Genomic DNA, 17558 nt, shown 5'->3' with positions numbered 1-17558 from the left:
CCAACTCAGCTCCCTTCTTGGCTCCTTGGTCACTTCGGTCCCCACTGCCAACAATGTTGGACAAGGTTCAGATGCTATTGCTTCCTCAGCACTCGGTTTCCTGTCTACAGCAAACCCAGCTGCATCTGTCGCACCCGCAATCTCGAGTCTGCTGAGCTCCATCGCCAGCAACCCTGCTGTTGCTCTGCCTACCGATATTGCTTCTTCTCTCGCCAACGCTGCCTCATCTGTTGGAGCCTCTCTTCCTTCCGTCTCGGCAGGAGCAGGAGTTGGCATCGGTATCGGCGGTGGCAGCAATGGTAATGGAAATGGAGCTGGCTCAGTCACCGCCAACCCTGCCCTTTCCTCGCTCGCTTCATCTCTACTTTCCGACCCTGCTGTCACTGGCGCTCCTGCTTTGAGCTCAGCAATCGGTTCGTTGACAAACCCTGCTGTCTCTGTCGGACCTTCTTTGTCCTCGGCTTTATCCTCCATTCTTGCCAACCCATCAGTACCTCTTCCCACCGGTGCAGTGAGCTCACTCGTAGGTGCTATCTCCTCCGCAGTTAACAACGCTGGAGGTGCTGTCTCTTCTGCGGCAAGCTCAGCTGCAGGCGCATTCTCCTCCGTTGTCGGTGGTATCGGTGGTGCTGCCTCGTCTGCAGCAAGCTCAGCTGGCGGTGCTGTTTCATCCGTTGCGAACTCTGCTGGAGGTGCTGTCTCTTCAGCTGCCAGCTCGGCAGGTGGTGCTGTGTCATCAGCTGCAAGCTCTGCTGGAAGTGCTGTATCGTCTGTCGCCAACAGCGCCACAGCATCAGCCTCTTCTACTTCTACCCCTGTTGCCTGCCCCTTCGTGAGCAAGTCTACTTACACCGTTATCGGATCCCAATTCACGCGTTACTGCAACCAGTTCTATGGCGGTACCATCTTGAACATCGGCAACGTGGTTTCGAAGAGACAAGCAATTGGCTCTCTTAACTCTTGCGCCAATGTTTGTGCTCCTAACGCTCGTTGTCTGGGTACATCTTACGATCCCACTACTGGTACTTGTACCTTCTACAGCTCCCTCACCAACGGCGTCGACCGCAATGGCATCCAGTTCGCTGTTCGCTCGGCTGCGGCTTCTTCCCTTCTCCCTCCTGTCTCTGCCACCGCCAGTGTATCTGCTGGCGTATCTGCCTCGGCCGGAGTTCCATCGAGCCTGATCTCAAGTCTTGCTTCAGAAGCTTCGACTGCAACTGGCGTCATTGGCAGCCAGCTCTCCTCTCTGGTCTCGCGACTTTCCACCGCTAGTGCCAGCGGCATCAACACGGGTGCGTTGAGCTCTTTGGTTTCTCAACTACCCACTGCGACCTCGCTGCCCTCAGGTCTCGTTTCCTCAGTTGTCAACGCTGGTAGTACTAGTGGAAGACCATCTCTCCCAGGATTTTCTGGTGTACCCAGCAGTCTTATCTCAAGTCTCGCATCTCAAGCCTCGAGTGCTACTGGTGTTATTGGAAGTCAGTTGTCTTCCCTGGTCTCACAGCTCACCACTGCAAGTGGCATCAACACAAGCGCATTGAGCTCTCTGATCTCCGAATTGCCAACAGCAACTTCCCTACCTTCAGGCTTGGTCTCGTCAGTCGTCAACCCAGCCACTTCCGGAATCAGCCAAGAAATTTCATCTTTGACCTCAGTAGCCGCCACCGCCACTGGCGCCGTGTCGTCGCAGTTGTCTTCAATCCTTTCTGAGATCTCTAGCGGTGCCCCAGTCGATACTAGCGCTCTCAGCAGTATCCTGTCTGAGCTGCCGACTGCCACTTCCGTCCCCAGCGGTATCATCACCACATCGGGTCTCCCATCCGAAGTCACTTCCGTCATCGGAGGTCTGACAAGCGCCACTTCTCTTGGATCAAGTGTTATTAGCTCGATTGCAAGCGAAATCACTGGACTTCCCACTGATGTCGTGCCTTCAAGTGTAGCATCATCGATCGCATCTGAAATCAGCGGAATCACTACTGCCACTGACCCATCGGGAGTCATCTCATCCCTCCTCAGCGAGGCCACGAACACTGCCACCTCGCTTGTCAACGTCGGCACCACCGCAACTAGACCTACCATCCCTGGTTTCTCCTCAGTTGTTTCTTCCATCACCAGCGATGTTGCGTCTGTCACAAGCGATATTGGTTCCATCACCAGCGAGATTGGTTCTATTACTAGTGAGGTAGGCGCCTCTGCAACTGACGCCGTGTCCTCCGTCTTCTCGGATGCCTCTAGCATTATCTCTTCTTTGACCAACGGTGTCACATCCATTCCATCCAGCGTGATTTCTTCAATCCTGAGCGAAGCCACTGACTCTGCCTCTTCTATCTTGTCGGACGCCTCGAGCGTCGTTGCTTCCATCACGAGCAACGCTGGCTCACTCACCAGTGACATCGCTTCTATCACGAGCGATGTTGGATCAGTAACCAGCGATATTGGTTCAGTTACAAGTGGTGTAGGATCAATAACTAGCGGTATCCCGTCCATCACCAGCGGTGTTGGATCTATCACTAGCGATATCGGATCTGTTACCAGCGACGTTGGTTCAATTACTAGCGATATTGCGTCCGTCACCAGCGATGTTGGATCTGTTACCAGTGACATTGCTTCTGTCACGAGCGACATCGGATCGATCACCAGCGACATTGGCTCTGTTACCAGTGGTGTCGGATCGATCACCAGCGGTGTTGGATCAATAACCAGCGGTATTGTCATTCCCACTGGAGTAACTACCACTACTACTGCCTGCGGAGGTGGCTTGATCGACCTCTGTGTGACCCTGGGTATCTTGGATGGCGTTACCGTTAATCTTGGAATCGGCGGTGCTGCTGGAACTACACCTACGACCGTACCATCTTCGGTCACAGCCTCCTACACAGCGATTCAAACTCAATGTGAGGGTGTAGTCTGCTTAGCATTGGGAGTTGGTCCATCCGCCACTGTCACCCTCGGCGCACTTAACACCGATGGATCGATTGTTGATTTGGGCGTCGGAATTGGTGCAAGCCCTACCATCACCTCCCCCGCAGTCATCCCTACGTCTACTGATATCTCAGGGGTCCCCATCACGGCTATATCGACATCCTGCCAAGGAGGACTCATCAATCTGTGCGTGACTCTTGGTCTCGGTCCTCTCGGCACTCTAAGCATTGATGCTGGCGTTCTTCCTACTGGTACCTCCGGTGGCGGTCTCATCGACGCAACTGTTGGACTTGGAAACGGCGCCACTATCACTTCACCAGCAGTCATCCCTACGTCAACCACCATTTCGAACCTGCCGATCACTGCCATCTCCACATCTTGCGAAGGCGGCCTCCTCAACTTGTGCGTTACTCTGGGACTCGGTCCCCTTGGAACGGTGAGCATTGATGCCGGCGTCCTCCCTACTGGTACCTCAGGTGGGCTTATAGATGCAACTGTCGGAATCGGAAACGATGCCACGATAACCTCTGGCGCCGTGATCCCGACGAGCACTACGATTTCTAATCTTCCTGTCACCGCCATCTCTACTTCATGTGGTACCGGGGACCTCGTCAATGTTTGCGTAACTCTTGGTCTCGGTCCTCTCGGCACCGTAAGTGTTGATGCCGGTGTCCTTCCTACAGGTACTTCAGGCGAGCTTATTGATGCAACCGTTGGGCTTGGAAATGGTGCCACGATTACCTCTGGCGCCGTGATCCCGACAAGTACCTCTATCTCTGGACAGCCCATCACGGCCATCTCCACGTCTTGCTCTGGCGATGTACTAGACCTGTGTGTTACCCTTGGTCTTGGTCCTCTTGGTACCGTCACCATCGATGCAGGCGTTCTCCCCACCGATGGCTCAGGCGATTTGATCAGTGCCGGCGTTAGTGCCACTCTTCTCCCTGGCTCATCCGTAGCCGCAACTGAGGCTCCTTCGGTCACTGCTATTCCTACCACTACCATCTCCGGTCTTCCTGTGACTGCTATTTCGACCTCGTGTGGTACCGGTGCTCTCATCAATGTCTGCGCAACAGTCGGTCTTGGTCCCCTCGGCACCGTCAGTATTGACGCCGGTGTCCTTCCCACCAGTTCTGGCTTGGTAGATGCTAGCGTCGGAGCTACTTTACTTCCCGGATCGTCAGCAGCTGTAACCTCTGCACCAGCTGTCATCCCAACTAGCGCTGTGATCTCAGGAACAACTGTGACTGCTCTCTCGACCTCGTGTGGCACAGGCGATCTCATCGATGTTTGTGTGACCCTCGGATTGGGCCCTCTAGGAACCGTTAGCGTTGACGCTGGCGTTCTTCCTACAGGATCATCTAGCGGGCTTGTAGACCTAGGTGTAGGCGCTACTCTCTTGCCCGGTGGCTCTGCAACTTCTGCTGCCGTCGTCACAAGTCCTGCAGTTCTCCCGACAAACACCGTCATCTCGGGTACGACCGTGACCGCTCTCTCGACTTCGTGCGGTACAGGCGATCTGATCAATGTCTGTGTGACACTTGGCTTGGGTCCCCTAGGAACGGTCAGCGTTGACGCTGGCGTTCTTGCCACAGGCACATCTACCGGACTCGTTGATCTTGGTGTGGGCGCCACCCTGTTGCCTGGCGGCTCGTCGGCTGCTGCAAGCTCTGCCGCTGCTGTGACTAGCCCTGCAGTCATCCCGACCAACACAGTCATCTCAGGAACATCGGTCACTGCTCTATCAACCTCCTGCGGCACCGGTGCTCTTATCGATGTGTGTGTGACTCTGGGTCTGGGCCCTCTCGGAACAGTCAGCGTTGATGCCGGAGTTATCCCTACAGGCGCATCATCCACTGGTCTCGTCAGTGCTGGTGTAGGTGCCACTTTGTTGCCAGGCGGCTCATCAGCTACTACAAGCTCTGCCGCTGTAGTTACAAGCCCCGCAGTCATCTCGACCAACACAGTCATTTCTGGAACATCCGTCACCGCTCTCTCGACCTCATGCGGCACAGGTGCTCTACTCAATGTCTGCTTAACTCTTGGTCTCGGCCCTCTCGGAACCGTGAGTGTTAATGCAGGTGTTGCCCAGACTTCCGGAGCACTCGTGAGCGCAGGAGTTGGAGGCACTCTGCTCGGTGGATCATCAGCAACGACCACACGTGCTGCCTCTGTGACTACGACAGCCGCCGCAGTGACTAGTACCAGCTGCAGCACCGGCCTTCTGGGCAAAGTAGCGTGCGTGACTGTGACCGTCCCAGGAACGGGCATCAACCTCAAGCGCGAGCCAACTACCCTTGCAACAGTTGTTCGCAAGTGATGAATGATTATTATTTCTATGATGGCCTTATGATTGGAACTTGATCTCGTATTTCCTTCTTCCTTGTTCAACTACTCATGTAATAGTACTCTGTAACATCTAACTTATATCACGATTCCTACTTCTTACTGCTCCATTCCTTGCTTACTCCCTTCAATACTGTGCTAATAACAAATCTTCCATCCCAGATCGGGTAGACGATCACCGCCATCATGGCAGCAAAGTGCCAAATGATAGAAACTGTCACCCAGCCCTTGAAGAAGGATAATGTGAAAATCCAGTCGCGGTACATCGGTACTGGCCAAAGTACGACCGTTACCAAGAGGTTGAGCACAAAGTAGCCAGCAGCATAGTTCCTCCATTTCTTGATGTGGCGAATGGTTTGATCGCTGAAGGGATGCACGACATCATCCAAACTTCCGGTAGCTGCGGAGATGGAAGTCGCAGGGCTGACGAGACCGGTCTTTGCTTCTGCATCGACAGCTGTCGTATGCTTCTCATCAACAGTCGTGGGAGCGGGTCGAACGGTTTTGCTGATGTCCTCTTTGCTGTCATGAGGTGATGGTAGAGAAGTGCTGGGCTGGCTGCTGTCCTCGATAAGATCAATCCTGAGAAACTCTCTCCAGTCAAATTTACTTGGTCGTACAAGTGAAATGACGACCGAGAATAGAGCTGGAGAGAAGAAAGAGACGATCGCTCCGTAAAGGCCGGGTAGTTGCTGCTGAGTCGTTTGGATATCGATATGTCCACCCCAGACATAGGAAAGACTCAGCCAGGTGGCTACGCCGCAGATCAATCCCAGTATAGGTGACAAGATAGCAGCTGCCTTGGTCTGCCCAGACCAGAACAGAGTAAGTATGAGAGGGAAGATTCCGGGGCAGGCAACAATAGGTCTGAAATAGGTAGTCCAGTTGTTTGTTGCTCCGCCGTACTGGAAGGCCACGGCTATTCCTGACATAAACATGCCATGACCTACCACGCCGAGGTGGCTGACCTTCAAGATCTTACGATCAGAGGCTTTTGGGTTGATGTAAGCACGGTAGAAGTCAAGTGAAATAATACTTGAAACCGCAATCACGGATGACGAAACTGTAGAGGTGACGGCCATGAAGATCAAAACCAGCAGTCCGGTTGTTGCACCTTGACCGAGTAAAGAGCGAAGGACATAAGGCATGACCAGTCCAGAGTTGACTTGCGTCTCGGTCAACAGGTTTGGATAATCGTACCAGATTGGTGTCTTCTCAATCGCTCGGGCGCTGAGTCCGATGATAGTGCCTGTGCACCAGGGGACGGCCAAAATGACCACAGACACCAGATCATACGCAGGCACAACAGATTTCACCTCACTCGCAAAGCTCTTCTGCCAAAATGCAGTGTCCATCAGTACGAGTGCTAGATTACCAAATTTGAGTACCAGGCCGAAGAGTACAGCTAAAAGTTGGTCAGCCTCGTTCATCGAAACTAATCGTGTTGTTCGGAGCACAACATACCCTTCTTCGACTTCATAGTCAGTAAAGATCCCATGTAGTTTCCCTCAATATAGTCATCTGCTGCTTTGACTTTCGAATACAAGCCAGAAATACCCCCAATCTCCTCGTGGGTAAGGACGGAGAGGGAGAAGTAGATGAGAAGGATCAAGGCGATAGCAGTATGCAGGTAATCCGTGATGAAGGTAGCCTTGAGACCACCCACGGCTGTATAGATGACGACTAGACAGTCATTAGTACGTGGTGATCATGGTTTGGTAGTTTGCTAAACTCACCTCCAGCAGGAATTAAGATACAAGCAGCAACAACATGTACGCCTGTTATACCAGTGACTAATTGGGCTCCGGCCAGAATCATGCTTCCACAGCCGAAAACGTTGTTGATCAAGTTCAGGAGGATGAAGATCCAATGGGCGTATTTGCCATACCTCATTCGCATAAATTCGAGTGAAGTATGTGCGTACGGTACTCTCAGCTTTGCAACGATACCAAGGAGAGCCATGAGAGCAATCTGGAATGAGAGACCACTAGCCCACCAGACGGGTAATGCGATACCCCATTTGTAGGTATATGCAGCGCAGATGACGCTCTCGTTGATCCACATCCTGCCTTCAGTCAGATAGGTCTCAAGGTCTCAAGGTCTCATCCATGGATGGTGCGTAAGTTACCAGGAACTGAACACGGCACTAGCAGTCAAGCCAGTCCCGACGCTTCGATTTGCCACCATGAACATCTCACTTTGTTCAGAGTCCTCCGAGAGGTATCGCTTCTGTACTCGGACAGCGGCCAGAATGATAAGGCAGAACAAGATCGAAAGGCCAATGATGATGCCATAGCCATGGGCTTGATTGAGAAGTGCTTCCGCCATGATAGTAGTATGAGAATCGATCTATCACTACACAAAGCTCATCATGGGAGACTGCATATTATAGACACTGTATCGGTTTCTCCACAGTTTTGATGTGGAGGGCGAATCCACTGCCGATGTTGACGTGCAAAAGACTAGCGATGGGATCATCCTCAACGTTGCAGATACGTGACAAACCTTCAAATGTCTCCATGTAGAGTTTTCCAAAAGGCTGAGTAAAGATTGCACACGTGGAGACACGGGTAGGACACGCGAAGCAAAATGCGGGTTGCTTATCTCTTACGCTAAGCTTTGCCATTCGTCCTTGAATTTGATGTGATATGCTGGGGCGATGGCGTTATTCAGAGTGTGCGGGAGGAATGCCATAGCTCATGTAGGGTCGCCGACAGCAGAAGCGGTCATCTGTCACACTGCTCTCGAGGTATTGCAAGAATCTTCATTGCTTAGATGCGCAATCACTGATTGGAGAGGCTCGATTGAGTCGCACCATCACTAGTCATGTCCGCGAAAAGGAGAGGAACAATCTTTGCATTCCGACCACTATGTACACAGTACTCCCTACTTTCCACCAAATTACTCTGCCTTCCAATGGAAAGCTGCTGCAGGATGATCCTGGGCAGGACGAGCAATACCCTTCTTCCCATACAGATTTTCGCGGTAGGTACCTCCAGGTACAGCATAGTCCTCCCAGAACAACCCTCGCTCTCTGAGTACCGGCAGCAAATAATCGATGACTTCCTCAAATGTCCTTGGGAAAACTGAGTATGCAATGTTGAAACCATCAACATCGGCTTCTCTGACCCATCGTTCCAGTTCGTCGGCAACGAACTCTGGGGTACCGATGACAGTAGCTCCCAGACCTCCTACCTTGATATGATTGGCAACAGTGTGCTTGGTCCACTTTGCAACATTCGGTGTAGATCTCGACCAGCCTTCCACCGCCGATCTGACAGCATTGGACTGAACGTGGCGGAGCTCCTCATCATCTCCGTACTGTGAAAGATCAATGCCAGTCCAGCCTCCGAAGAGAGCAGAAGCACCATCTTCCGATCCGTAACTGAGATACTCCTTGTATTTTGCCTCCGCCTCTTCTTGAGTTTTACCAATAATGGGGCATAGCAATGCAAGAAATTTGATGCTCTTCGGATCACGTCCAAACTTGTCCTTTGCCAAAGTTCGTATCTCAGCAATGTTCTTTGCGACCACAGAAGGACTGTGTCCGGCGACAAAGATGGCTTCTGCATTCTTTGCACCAAATTCTTTTCCAGCCTTGGAGGTACCAGCTTGGAGTATGACTGGTGTTCGCTGAGGTGACGGTTGACAAATGTGAGGACCAGGCACGTTGTAGTATTTACCAACATGGTCGATCGTCCTTACAAGAGCTGGATCTGTGTAGATGATTTTCTCGCGATCGAGCTTGACGGCGTCGTCTCGCCAGGATGACATCCAAAGCTTATACATCACTTCCACGTATTCTTCAGCCATGGCGTAGCGATCATCGTGTTCTGGTTGTTCGGTACGGCCGAGGTTCCTTGCTGCGGAGTCAAGATAGCCAGTCACCACCTATCGCAGCATTTGTTAGGCTCCGTTCAGTCACTGATCAAATAAAACCTACGTTCCATCCTACTCTACCGCCGCTCAAGTGGTCAACGGTTGATAGACGTCGAGCGAGATGATACGGCTGCTCATAAGTTGTGGCAACAGTGACTCCGAAGCCTATGTTCGATGTTGCAGCCGCCATCGCTGGAACCGTTGCAAGAGGCTCGTTAACAGGCCACTGTGCGCCAGAGATGATTGCTGGGTCGGGATTCTTGGGACCCTTGTACACGTCGTAAGCTCCCTACAGCGAAAATGTGATTAGTTGCCTGCCGAAAGTGGCATCCGTGCTTGTTACACTCACCAGAACATCTGCAATGAATATGCCATGGAATTTGCCCTTCTCAAGTAATTGAGCAAGCTTAACCCAATGCTTGATATCGTTGAAGCCGGTAGATTGATCATCTGGATGTCTCCAAAGACCAGGAGATTGATGACCGCTGCCTGAAACAGTTCAGAAGTTGTCCGTGTAGCAGATCAGGGATCAACTTACAGGATTCTACAAAGGCATTAAGAATGAGTTGCTTTTTAGCAGAGGCACCGTTTGTGACTGCTTCACTCATGATGAATCGATTGAAGCGATTGATTTGTTGGAAGGCTGTAAAGTCGGGGATTAGAAGGCGTACGCAAACAAAACCTTTGGGCCTGCGCCAGATATTATTTACCATTGAGAAAAGGCATACTCCACCTGCTACCTTGATGGAAAGGTAAACAAGGCCGCTGACGGCGATCTATCCAGCACGCAAAAACACGAACACATAACGCAATGTGAAGCGGGGTTAATGAACAATCGTTGAGGCAGATCGCTTTGCTCACGATGGTGAAACAGAACTCTGTTCATTTTCCCGCGCAGGTGCGATAACACGCGCACCCGAGATGTATGGCGTGCTTGCGTCAAATCACACACCATTCGAGGGCCCCGCAGACCGTCCGATTCTTTTTGGAGCAGTGTGTCAATTACGCAGGGCCAGTAAGGTCCTGTTCCCGGGTCTTGACTTCGACCTTGACAGTCGTGGTAGGACGCGATTACCCGAAGTTTCACTTGTGTTGGCGACTCTTCATCTCAGCCAGAACTTTCAGGCCGAGTAGAGCAAGATGTGCCTCTCCGTGCTTCGATATTTGCTTTCTGTAGGTCGAAAGTATTTACATCTCAAGTCGGCTACTCCAGAAGTTGTCCATTGGGAGAGCGTAAAATCTGCTCCTATAGAAAATCTGTCTAAGGTGACTTGACACAATCGACCGACTCAGAAGCTGCGAGTGATCTTGGAGAGACTTGATTGTTCCACAGCTTCTATCGCAATACCTATTCAGATTGCAGGGCTATGCTGTTTGATAAATCTGGTGAATTCAGAATCATAGATCCCACCAGCGCTCGTGCAAGTCTCTCAAGTCCACCTCTTCCCTCAGATACCCGGTCATGTCACTGTCGGGGTCGAACTCTTTCTTGGTAGTCCCGTTACCAAAGTAGGCAAAGATGTTGTCGTTGTGGATGTAGGTGTACTCGTAGTCTTCCCAGCGTGGCTCTCTTCTGACAGTGGTCAGATGCGCAGCGCTTCCGGGCCATAGACCATGGATCCTGCCGCCTGGTCGACGTCCATTCGCCCAACTGCTGCATTTCCTGGATAGGTTTGTTCGAGGGAAGAAGGCGTCACAGTACTTGACAAAGGCGTCGGCAGCACGCTTCTGAGGTACGATGCTTGCAATGCCTTGTGTGCTGACTTTGCGCAAGAGCTTCGCGAGATACGCGGCCTGTGTCTCAACAGAATGTGGCACAGTGCCAGAAGAGCCATATCCTTGAGGGCCTGTAAATGTTAGAAAGGTTGTTTGGGACCGCTATTCTTTTGTATAGACATACCATGCAAATGCAACAAATTAGGAAAACCGGGTGTTGCGATTCCCATGTACGTATATGGCCATCCGAATTTACCTTCAGGCCGCCAATCCCGGGATAAATCATACTCGCCTGCAACAATAGGAAAGGGAGGAGCAAAATCTACATTTGCGCCTGTTGAGCAGATGATAGCATCAACTGGACGATGCACTCCATCTGTGGTCACAATACCGTCCTTTGTGAAGTGTGAGATAGGTGTCTGAATGAAGGTAAGGTTGTCTTTGCATAATGCCTCAAGATATCCTGGCCCGGGTGTAAGGCGTCGACAATGGGGCGGGAAGTCCGGTACAATTTGGTCCAATAATTCGGGCTTGTCTCCCAGTCTTTTGAGCATCAGGTCCCTGAATTTCTGGGCGGACGTCTTGCTGAGCTCTGAGTCCCTGATTTGTGCCTCGAAGGTTTTCCAGAACGCATTCTCAAGCCCTTTCCTATATTCCAGGTAGACTTTAGGATCTGAGAAAGAGTCAATCTGCTCCTGTGGGATGTGCATAGGCGTGGACTGTCTGTCTTTGGCCTCCGGACTGAACGCGCCTGCTATCCAAGTTCTCGAGCGGGCATAGTGATCTATGTGGCTGGCAACTTTTTGAAGCTCAGGAGTGACCTGTATACCTGATGCTCCGTTGCCGATTGTGGCGATTCTTTTGTTTGTCGGATCGAAGCTGGGATCCCAATTGGAGGAGTGTCTAAGATGGCCTTGGAAGTCGTTGATGCCTGGAATATCTGGCAACTTCCATTCATTGAAGTGGCCGATTGCAGGAATCAGGAAATCGAAATGCTCCTTTTTCTCTTCCCTGCTGTTGAGGTCTTTTGTTTCCACCCTCCATTGTGAACGGTCTGGCTCCCAGTAGGCTCCCAAGACCTTGGTTTGTAGTCGTACTTTCGAGTATACATCGTGCTTCTTTGCAACATTCTGCCAGTAATCACGAATTTCGGCGCCTTGAGCGTACTCCTCGCTCCATTGAGTGTTCGGGGAGAATGTTGACTGATACACATGTGCAGGAATATCGCATCTTACGCCAGGATACCTGTTCTCGTACCACGTTCCGCCCTGACAAAGAAGGTTAACGCGAGTCAGCATAATTTTGTTAATGAGCTCACCAAGTCTGCATTTTTCTCCAAAATGGTCAGTTGGATTCCAGGTACCTTGGCAGGCAAGAGTGATCCAGCGATGATACCAGCGAGGCCAGCGCCAATTACGGCGACCTGTTATATCAGTCGCATGTCCAATAGCTTGCAGCTGTCTACAACTCGTACCTTCAGTTCGCGGACCTCATCAATGGGGTGCTCATGGATCTTGAAATTAGTGGGGTACGGATACACCCAGTCATCTTGAGTTTGAGAGGTATCGAGCTCAATTAGAGGCGGAATCTGTTCAGTCAAGGTCTTTTGGTCGACCTGGATTCCATTGGTCTGAATTACAGTAATTGCGGACATTGGTGATTGTCTTTCAGGAACAAGAAGGCAGCGCACGCAAGAAAGATGTAGCTTTTGAACGACATAGCTACCTGCAGGGTTCGGCAGATTGTACTTACATTAGGATCGTGGGGCACCCTAGATATGGCGTGCAAGCTCGAGATAGCTTTCGTCCGCAGCCGATGATATGGCGTGCGAGCTCGCAATGTTGTATCTGCATGGCGGGGTCGAATGGGAAAGCTTCAGCAGATTGCGACACGCACGTATCGCGATTCACGCTCCTCTTAGATGACGAATAGGTGGGGCTGATATGATGGAAAACTGTAAGAACATTTCCACAGAGCCGTCTTCAGCTCTGGGCCTGTCGAGCTACGCTTCTTGTGATTGCACTCACTCACTTTAAGACGTGAGGAAAGAAGAGGAGAAGCGCGTGGTCGGTTGTTAGAAGGAACGGCGCTTGATTTGTCCGTGTTTGTCTAGTTTGTTTCGCTATCTAAACCTCCAATCTTTCGCCAGCTTGGCTTCTACCGGCACAACTTTGTGACATACCACCCTCATACCGATACCACTAGTCTGCGACCTGATATCTCGCCGCGGCGCATTCTATCTAACGCGGCATTGATACCATCTAATCCTGACGGGGACGCCTGCTCGACTTCTGGCAGGATGATTGCCTCAGTCTCCAACGCTCTTTCCAACCAATTCATCATGCTGAGGCCGATTGACGGGACTTCATGGAAGACCTTGATTGGCACCGAATGTGCCACAATACCATCGACCTTCTCTTTCGGCACGCCGGTCAATCCCACGAGATGAGATCTCCTCCCCTCTTGCGAGTCGCTTTGTAGCATCTGAGCCAGGTATCCAGCCGTCTCTTTACCGACTGTGTCGACTGCAAATCTGAGTTGTCCTTTTGTGATGGATCTTACAATCTCAATAGCTCTGAGGGGGTCGTGACTGTCAACAAGAATACAGCCTTCGCGCTCGCCAAGTCGTCCTCCGTGTTTGACGCCATCGGCGAGAAGGATAACCCTGAGTCCTCCCAGCCGCGCGATCTCCGAAATGAACAGGGCGCTCGTGCTTGAACCACCGTAGATGGCGATATGGTCACCATGTTGAAGACGCTCATTGTCTTCGATACTGGAGACACACTCAGCTTCAACATCAGCAGGGAGTGCGCCTGAAGGCAGTCTTCGGACTGCATCCCAGAGATCGACCCCTTTTTCGCCAGAGAGGTCAGGTAATTTCAGTCCGAGACTGACTCCTAGTGCAAGTGCTGCAGCCACAAACGCGACTCCAATCGATGCGCCTTGTGTTGTCGCAATGATCCGCGGTATCCTGGCTACATTCTGGTGTGTGGAGATTGCGTATTCCTGGAAAGCCGACTTTCTGATATCGCGGTAATCCGTCGATGGGCTGAGGACCTGTTTCATATTTGAGTCTTTGCTACGTCAAATCGTTGTTCATATTTCTTACTAGATCTCCGACACGTAGGCGACTAGAAGCGGTAGGTGCCCGGATGACAACACCAGCGAAGTCGCGACCTGCAATATATGGGAGTTGCGGGATGGCGAAGTTGTAGTCACTGCGCTCTTCGTCAGCGAAATTCCAGAGACATGCTTGAGTGGAGATGCGTACATTGATTTCCAATCAACTGGATTTAAGCCAATTGCTTTGATTTCTACCACAAGTTCATCCTCTGTCTTTGGTAAAGGAACTGGGTAGCCTTCTGTGAAGACGAGTCGCTCGCGAGCAGCGTGCAGAAGCGCGATACTCTGTTGATAAGGCAGTCCATCCTCCAGTGGTGAATCTGCCCTACGAGTCTTTTCAACCAAATCTTGACTTGTTTGCGACACGACAGTCGTCTTGGTGTGCGACAAGTCAATAGCTCGAGGGTGTCCTGCAATAGCACTCATCGTGTTATATTCTTGCTGTTCAAAAAGATTGACGAAAGAACAAGTACAAGTACAACAGAAATTTAATAGTTCAAAAGACACCGCATCAGAGTATTGAATCAGTTTCTAATCCTTCGTATGGCGGGGTTCCTCATGGGATCTACAATCGGCCACGATCAAGCGTGCTTTTGCCCATAGCAAGCCAGAATGGCGCAATTGTGGGCAGCCAATTGCTCATCCTCAACAAGTCTTGTCAAATCTTCGAGATTTTGACCATTCGTTCCTCAGAGTCTATCGTCTCTGTTTCCATTGCTCCGATACTCGGATGTTACAGTGATTCTTCGTTTTCGCGTCGCTACAGTTGTCCGATCACATCGTCGTCCCCCCCACCTTGAGTCCTTTCCGGCATGCTTTCTGTGTCATGTTGTTGCCGTGAGACTGTACCCGGTGAGGCCCAAGTCGGGACGGCATTTGAACGACTCGATGTCTGGATCAGGTGCACGTGTTGAAATGTGTAAAGGCTTGTTTGTCTCAGTCTCATCGAGGCCATCATGCTGTATGCACAAGTCCCTTGGCCCTGATTTATGTCTTGACTCAATCCTACATGGTCGGGTCATTGCGATGGAAAGCGGCTTACTCAACGTGGGATACAGTCACAGTCAGACGGAATAAAAAGTCCCGAAACTAGAGATCCAGTTTGTTCAGTGATATTCTGAAAAAGGCGGCGCTTCAGTGACAGGTAAGCCAGCCTTCGTCCGCAACGATGTCTACGACAAACCGTTGGCAACACCATGCTATGTGGGCGAACTGATGGCAACGAAAACGGCGACGAGCCGTTGCGAACATTCTCTCAACTCACAGCAGGGAAGTTGAGATTAGATCATGATCCTCAACACGAGAAGAACGTTGACTGGTCTCTGAATCACTACTGAATGAGGTAATGCAGCGCAAAGTGATATCTTTTTGAAATTGAAATGTCTGGCTAAGAATGCTCCCAATTTTACCCCTCAAACCAGTGCTTTCCATGCTGGAACTCACTAACCCAGCCCTTCATGATTCCAACAGCCTGATCGATGGCAGCCTTGGCTCCAGCATTACTCTTAGCATTCTGAGTAACCAAATCACTTGTGTGGAAACCTCCAGGCACGATGACCACGGGGTTCTTCGCTGTAGACTGCAGTTTGCCCTCTGGTCTGAAGTCTGACGATACACTAGCCTCTCTCCAAGGATCGTAGTCACCATTGACGTAAAGGAGACCAGGAGAGTAGTTGTTCCAGCCCTTGTTGTGTGCGTTGACGGCTTCTGCGGTGGCGCCCTTTGCAGGACCGACGGCGGAGGAGTTTGAGGCAGGGAACATCAAGGGGCATTGACGGATCCAGTAGTCTGCAGTGCTCAGACGAGAGACGATTGAAGGGCGGTCCTCGGGAGCACCGGTCTGGTAGTATCCAAAGGGCTCGTTGCAGGTCATCCATACCCATTGACGGTCGAAAGCGTTGCTCAATGACATGTCTGTGTACATCGGGCTCGAAGTGTTGTAGGTGTCGAAACACTTGATGTTACGCTCGCCTTGCCAGTCATCATAACCGTAGCTCTCACATGAGCCGGGCAGATATGTAGTGTTGAACCAACTGGCGTAACCAGCAAGAGCTTTCTCAAGGCCAACTCCCTTGGCACCGGGAAGAGTAGTGTTAGTGCTGTTAGGCTTGACATTCTCGACAGCGTCGCAGAAGTCGAAGAAACCAGTGTTCCTATAGAACTGGTTTCCTTGCCAAAGCCATGGCCCGTTCTGGAGAGCTGCGGCAAAGTCGTCATTGTGCTCCAGACCTTCGAGTCCAAAGGACGTCTTGAGCTCCGTAATTTCAGAAGCTGTTCCATTGAGCAGAACGTTGTCGATGTGGTCGATGACTAGAGAGACATCGGAGGAACAGTTCTTGGGCATACCCTGCTGGATGGGTACGAAGTACTGCCAGTAGTCGAGAATTGATTGTACAGGTGCACTGGAAGCCCAGTATGCCCAGTAAGTGCCAGGTTGAGTTGAGGCAGTCCAGGCTGCGAGGGCGCCCGAGTACGAGCCACCCATCATCACCCAGGCTGCTCTGTTGGGCGAACTCTTGCGGTGATAGTCGAATGGTAGGCGGACGTGTTTTGCGAAGTTTGTCAGATCACTCTGTTGTAATGTTAGCAAATGTATTGGGACTTGACTTTTCCGCACTTACGATTGAGTTGTCAAGGGTCAAGTATTGCAGGTTTTCCGTGGTAAGATCAGCGTATGGCGAACTGTAGCCCCAGTATCTATGTTCGATGCAAACGATAGCAGCACCAATCTCCTTGGCAAGAACACCGGTAGTTCTATTGAGGGTGAGATAGCTCGTATAACTGTGATATGTTAGTCTCTACTTTTTTCGAAAGCAGTGTTGAACTCACGCGCTAGCGTTGACCTCTCCAGGCGTGAACAAGATGATCGGTGATCCAGGACCGCCATAGAACTCAGTCGAGTAGAAGTAGAACTGTTCGAACGTGCCCAGATCCTTGTTCTCGTGATCGATGTACTGTCTAAAAGTCGCGTTGCCGGTAGTGGCAGTAGCCTGCACAGATAGAGCATGCTCTTCTTCGCCAGCCATATGGAAGGTACGCCATTTGTTCAGCCGAGCATCATTGCCCTTCCACACTGGATGAGTGTCCTTGTTGAATGCCTGAACAAGAGGCGCACTACCAAGTAAGAATGCAGAAAAATATGCCAACACACTCTTCATGATGGCGGTTAGTAAACAAGAAAAGGACAAGGACAGTTCGCATAAGTCAGCGTTCGTCCAAGCCCTTTACTTATAGATTGGAAGTCGCCTTCGGGCGAAATCCCATAGATTGGTGGTCGCGGAGAATTCATCCAGGCTTTGCACTCTATCCTACATTTACCTTCCATTTTTGATAAGGTCACCGCTCGGATGCTAAGCATGCGAGGGGTCGATCTGCTAACTTCCTAAATGGGCAAAGATTGTACCTTGGCGACCCCTCTCTGCACTTCGTATACAGTTTGCGATGTGCATTACGGCCGTGTGACGAGCAACCAGAATATTCAGAACAGTCATTGGAGTAGCACGGTTTACAAGCATAGCAAACTGGAGTGAAGGTATCACGAAAGATGCGAGTGGTGAGACAAAAAGAAACGA

The 17558-nt window shown here is 51.1% G+C and overlaps 5 protein-coding genes across 5 annotated transcripts; all 5 read right to left on the bottom strand.

The window, feature by feature from the left end:
* Window positions 1-5360: 5360 nt before the first annotated feature.
* AUEXF2481DRAFT_8935 (uncharacterized protein) lies at window positions 5361-7596 on the bottom strand (the record flags this gene model as incomplete). The annotated part of the gene is made up of 4 exons (XM_013483984.1): window positions 5361-6673; window positions 6733-6951; window positions 7005-7333; window positions 7397-7596. The coding sequence occupies 4 exons, from the start codon at window positions 7594-7596 to the stop codon at window positions 5361-5363; spliced, it is 2061 nt and encodes a 686-aa protein (XP_013339438.1).
* Window positions 7597-8169: 573 nt separating this feature from the next.
* On the bottom strand, window positions 8170-9755 carry AUEXF2481DRAFT_33457 (uncharacterized protein; the record flags this gene model as incomplete). Its single annotated transcript, XM_013483998.1, has 4 exons — window positions 8170-9159; window positions 9212-9436; window positions 9497-9636; window positions 9686-9755. 4 exons carry the CDS (start codon window positions 9753-9755, stop codon window positions 8170-8172), a joined length of 1425 nt encoding a protein of 474 aa, XP_013339452.1.
* A 790-nt stretch (window positions 9756-10545) lies between these two features.
* AUEXF2481DRAFT_8933 (uncharacterized protein) lies at window positions 10546-12517 on the bottom strand (the record flags this gene model as incomplete). Its single annotated transcript, XM_013483983.1, has 4 exons — window positions 10546-10994; window positions 11048-12131; window positions 12182-12286; window positions 12338-12517. 4 exons carry the CDS (start codon window positions 12515-12517, stop codon window positions 10546-10548), a joined length of 1818 nt encoding a protein of 605 aa, XP_013339437.1.
* Window positions 12518-13050: 533 nt separating this feature from the next.
* Window positions 13051-14503, bottom strand: AUEXF2481DRAFT_83484 (uncharacterized protein; the record flags this gene model as incomplete). Its single annotated transcript, XM_013484037.1, has 3 exons — window positions 14135-14503; window positions 13973-14081; window positions 13051-13920 (listed from the first exon to the last, which is right to left on the bottom strand). Exons 1-3 carry the CDS (start codon window positions 14410-14412, stop codon window positions 13051-13053), a joined length of 1257 nt encoding a protein of 418 aa, XP_013339491.1. The 5' UTR covers window positions 14413-14503.
* Window positions 14504-15391: 888 nt separating this feature from the next.
* Window positions 15392-17012, bottom strand: AUEXF2481DRAFT_70455 (uncharacterized protein; the record flags this gene model as incomplete). The annotated part of the gene is made up of 3 exons (XM_013484027.1): window positions 15392-16558; window positions 16608-16767; window positions 16816-17012. The coding sequence occupies 3 exons, from the start codon at window positions 17010-17012 to the stop codon at window positions 15392-15394; spliced, it is 1524 nt and encodes a 507-aa protein (XP_013339481.1).
* Between the last annotated feature and the right edge of the window lie 546 nt (window positions 17013-17558).

The sequence above is a fragment of the Aureobasidium subglaciale genome (assembly GCF_000721755.1).
Source record: "Aureobasidium subglaciale EXF-2481 unplaced genomic scaffold scaffold_34, whole genome shotgun sequence".
Lineage (NCBI taxonomy): Eukaryota > Fungi > Ascomycota > Dothideomycetes > Dothideales > Saccotheciaceae > Aureobasidium > Aureobasidium subglaciale.
This window is presented reverse-complemented; position numbering and strand designations above follow the sequence as displayed.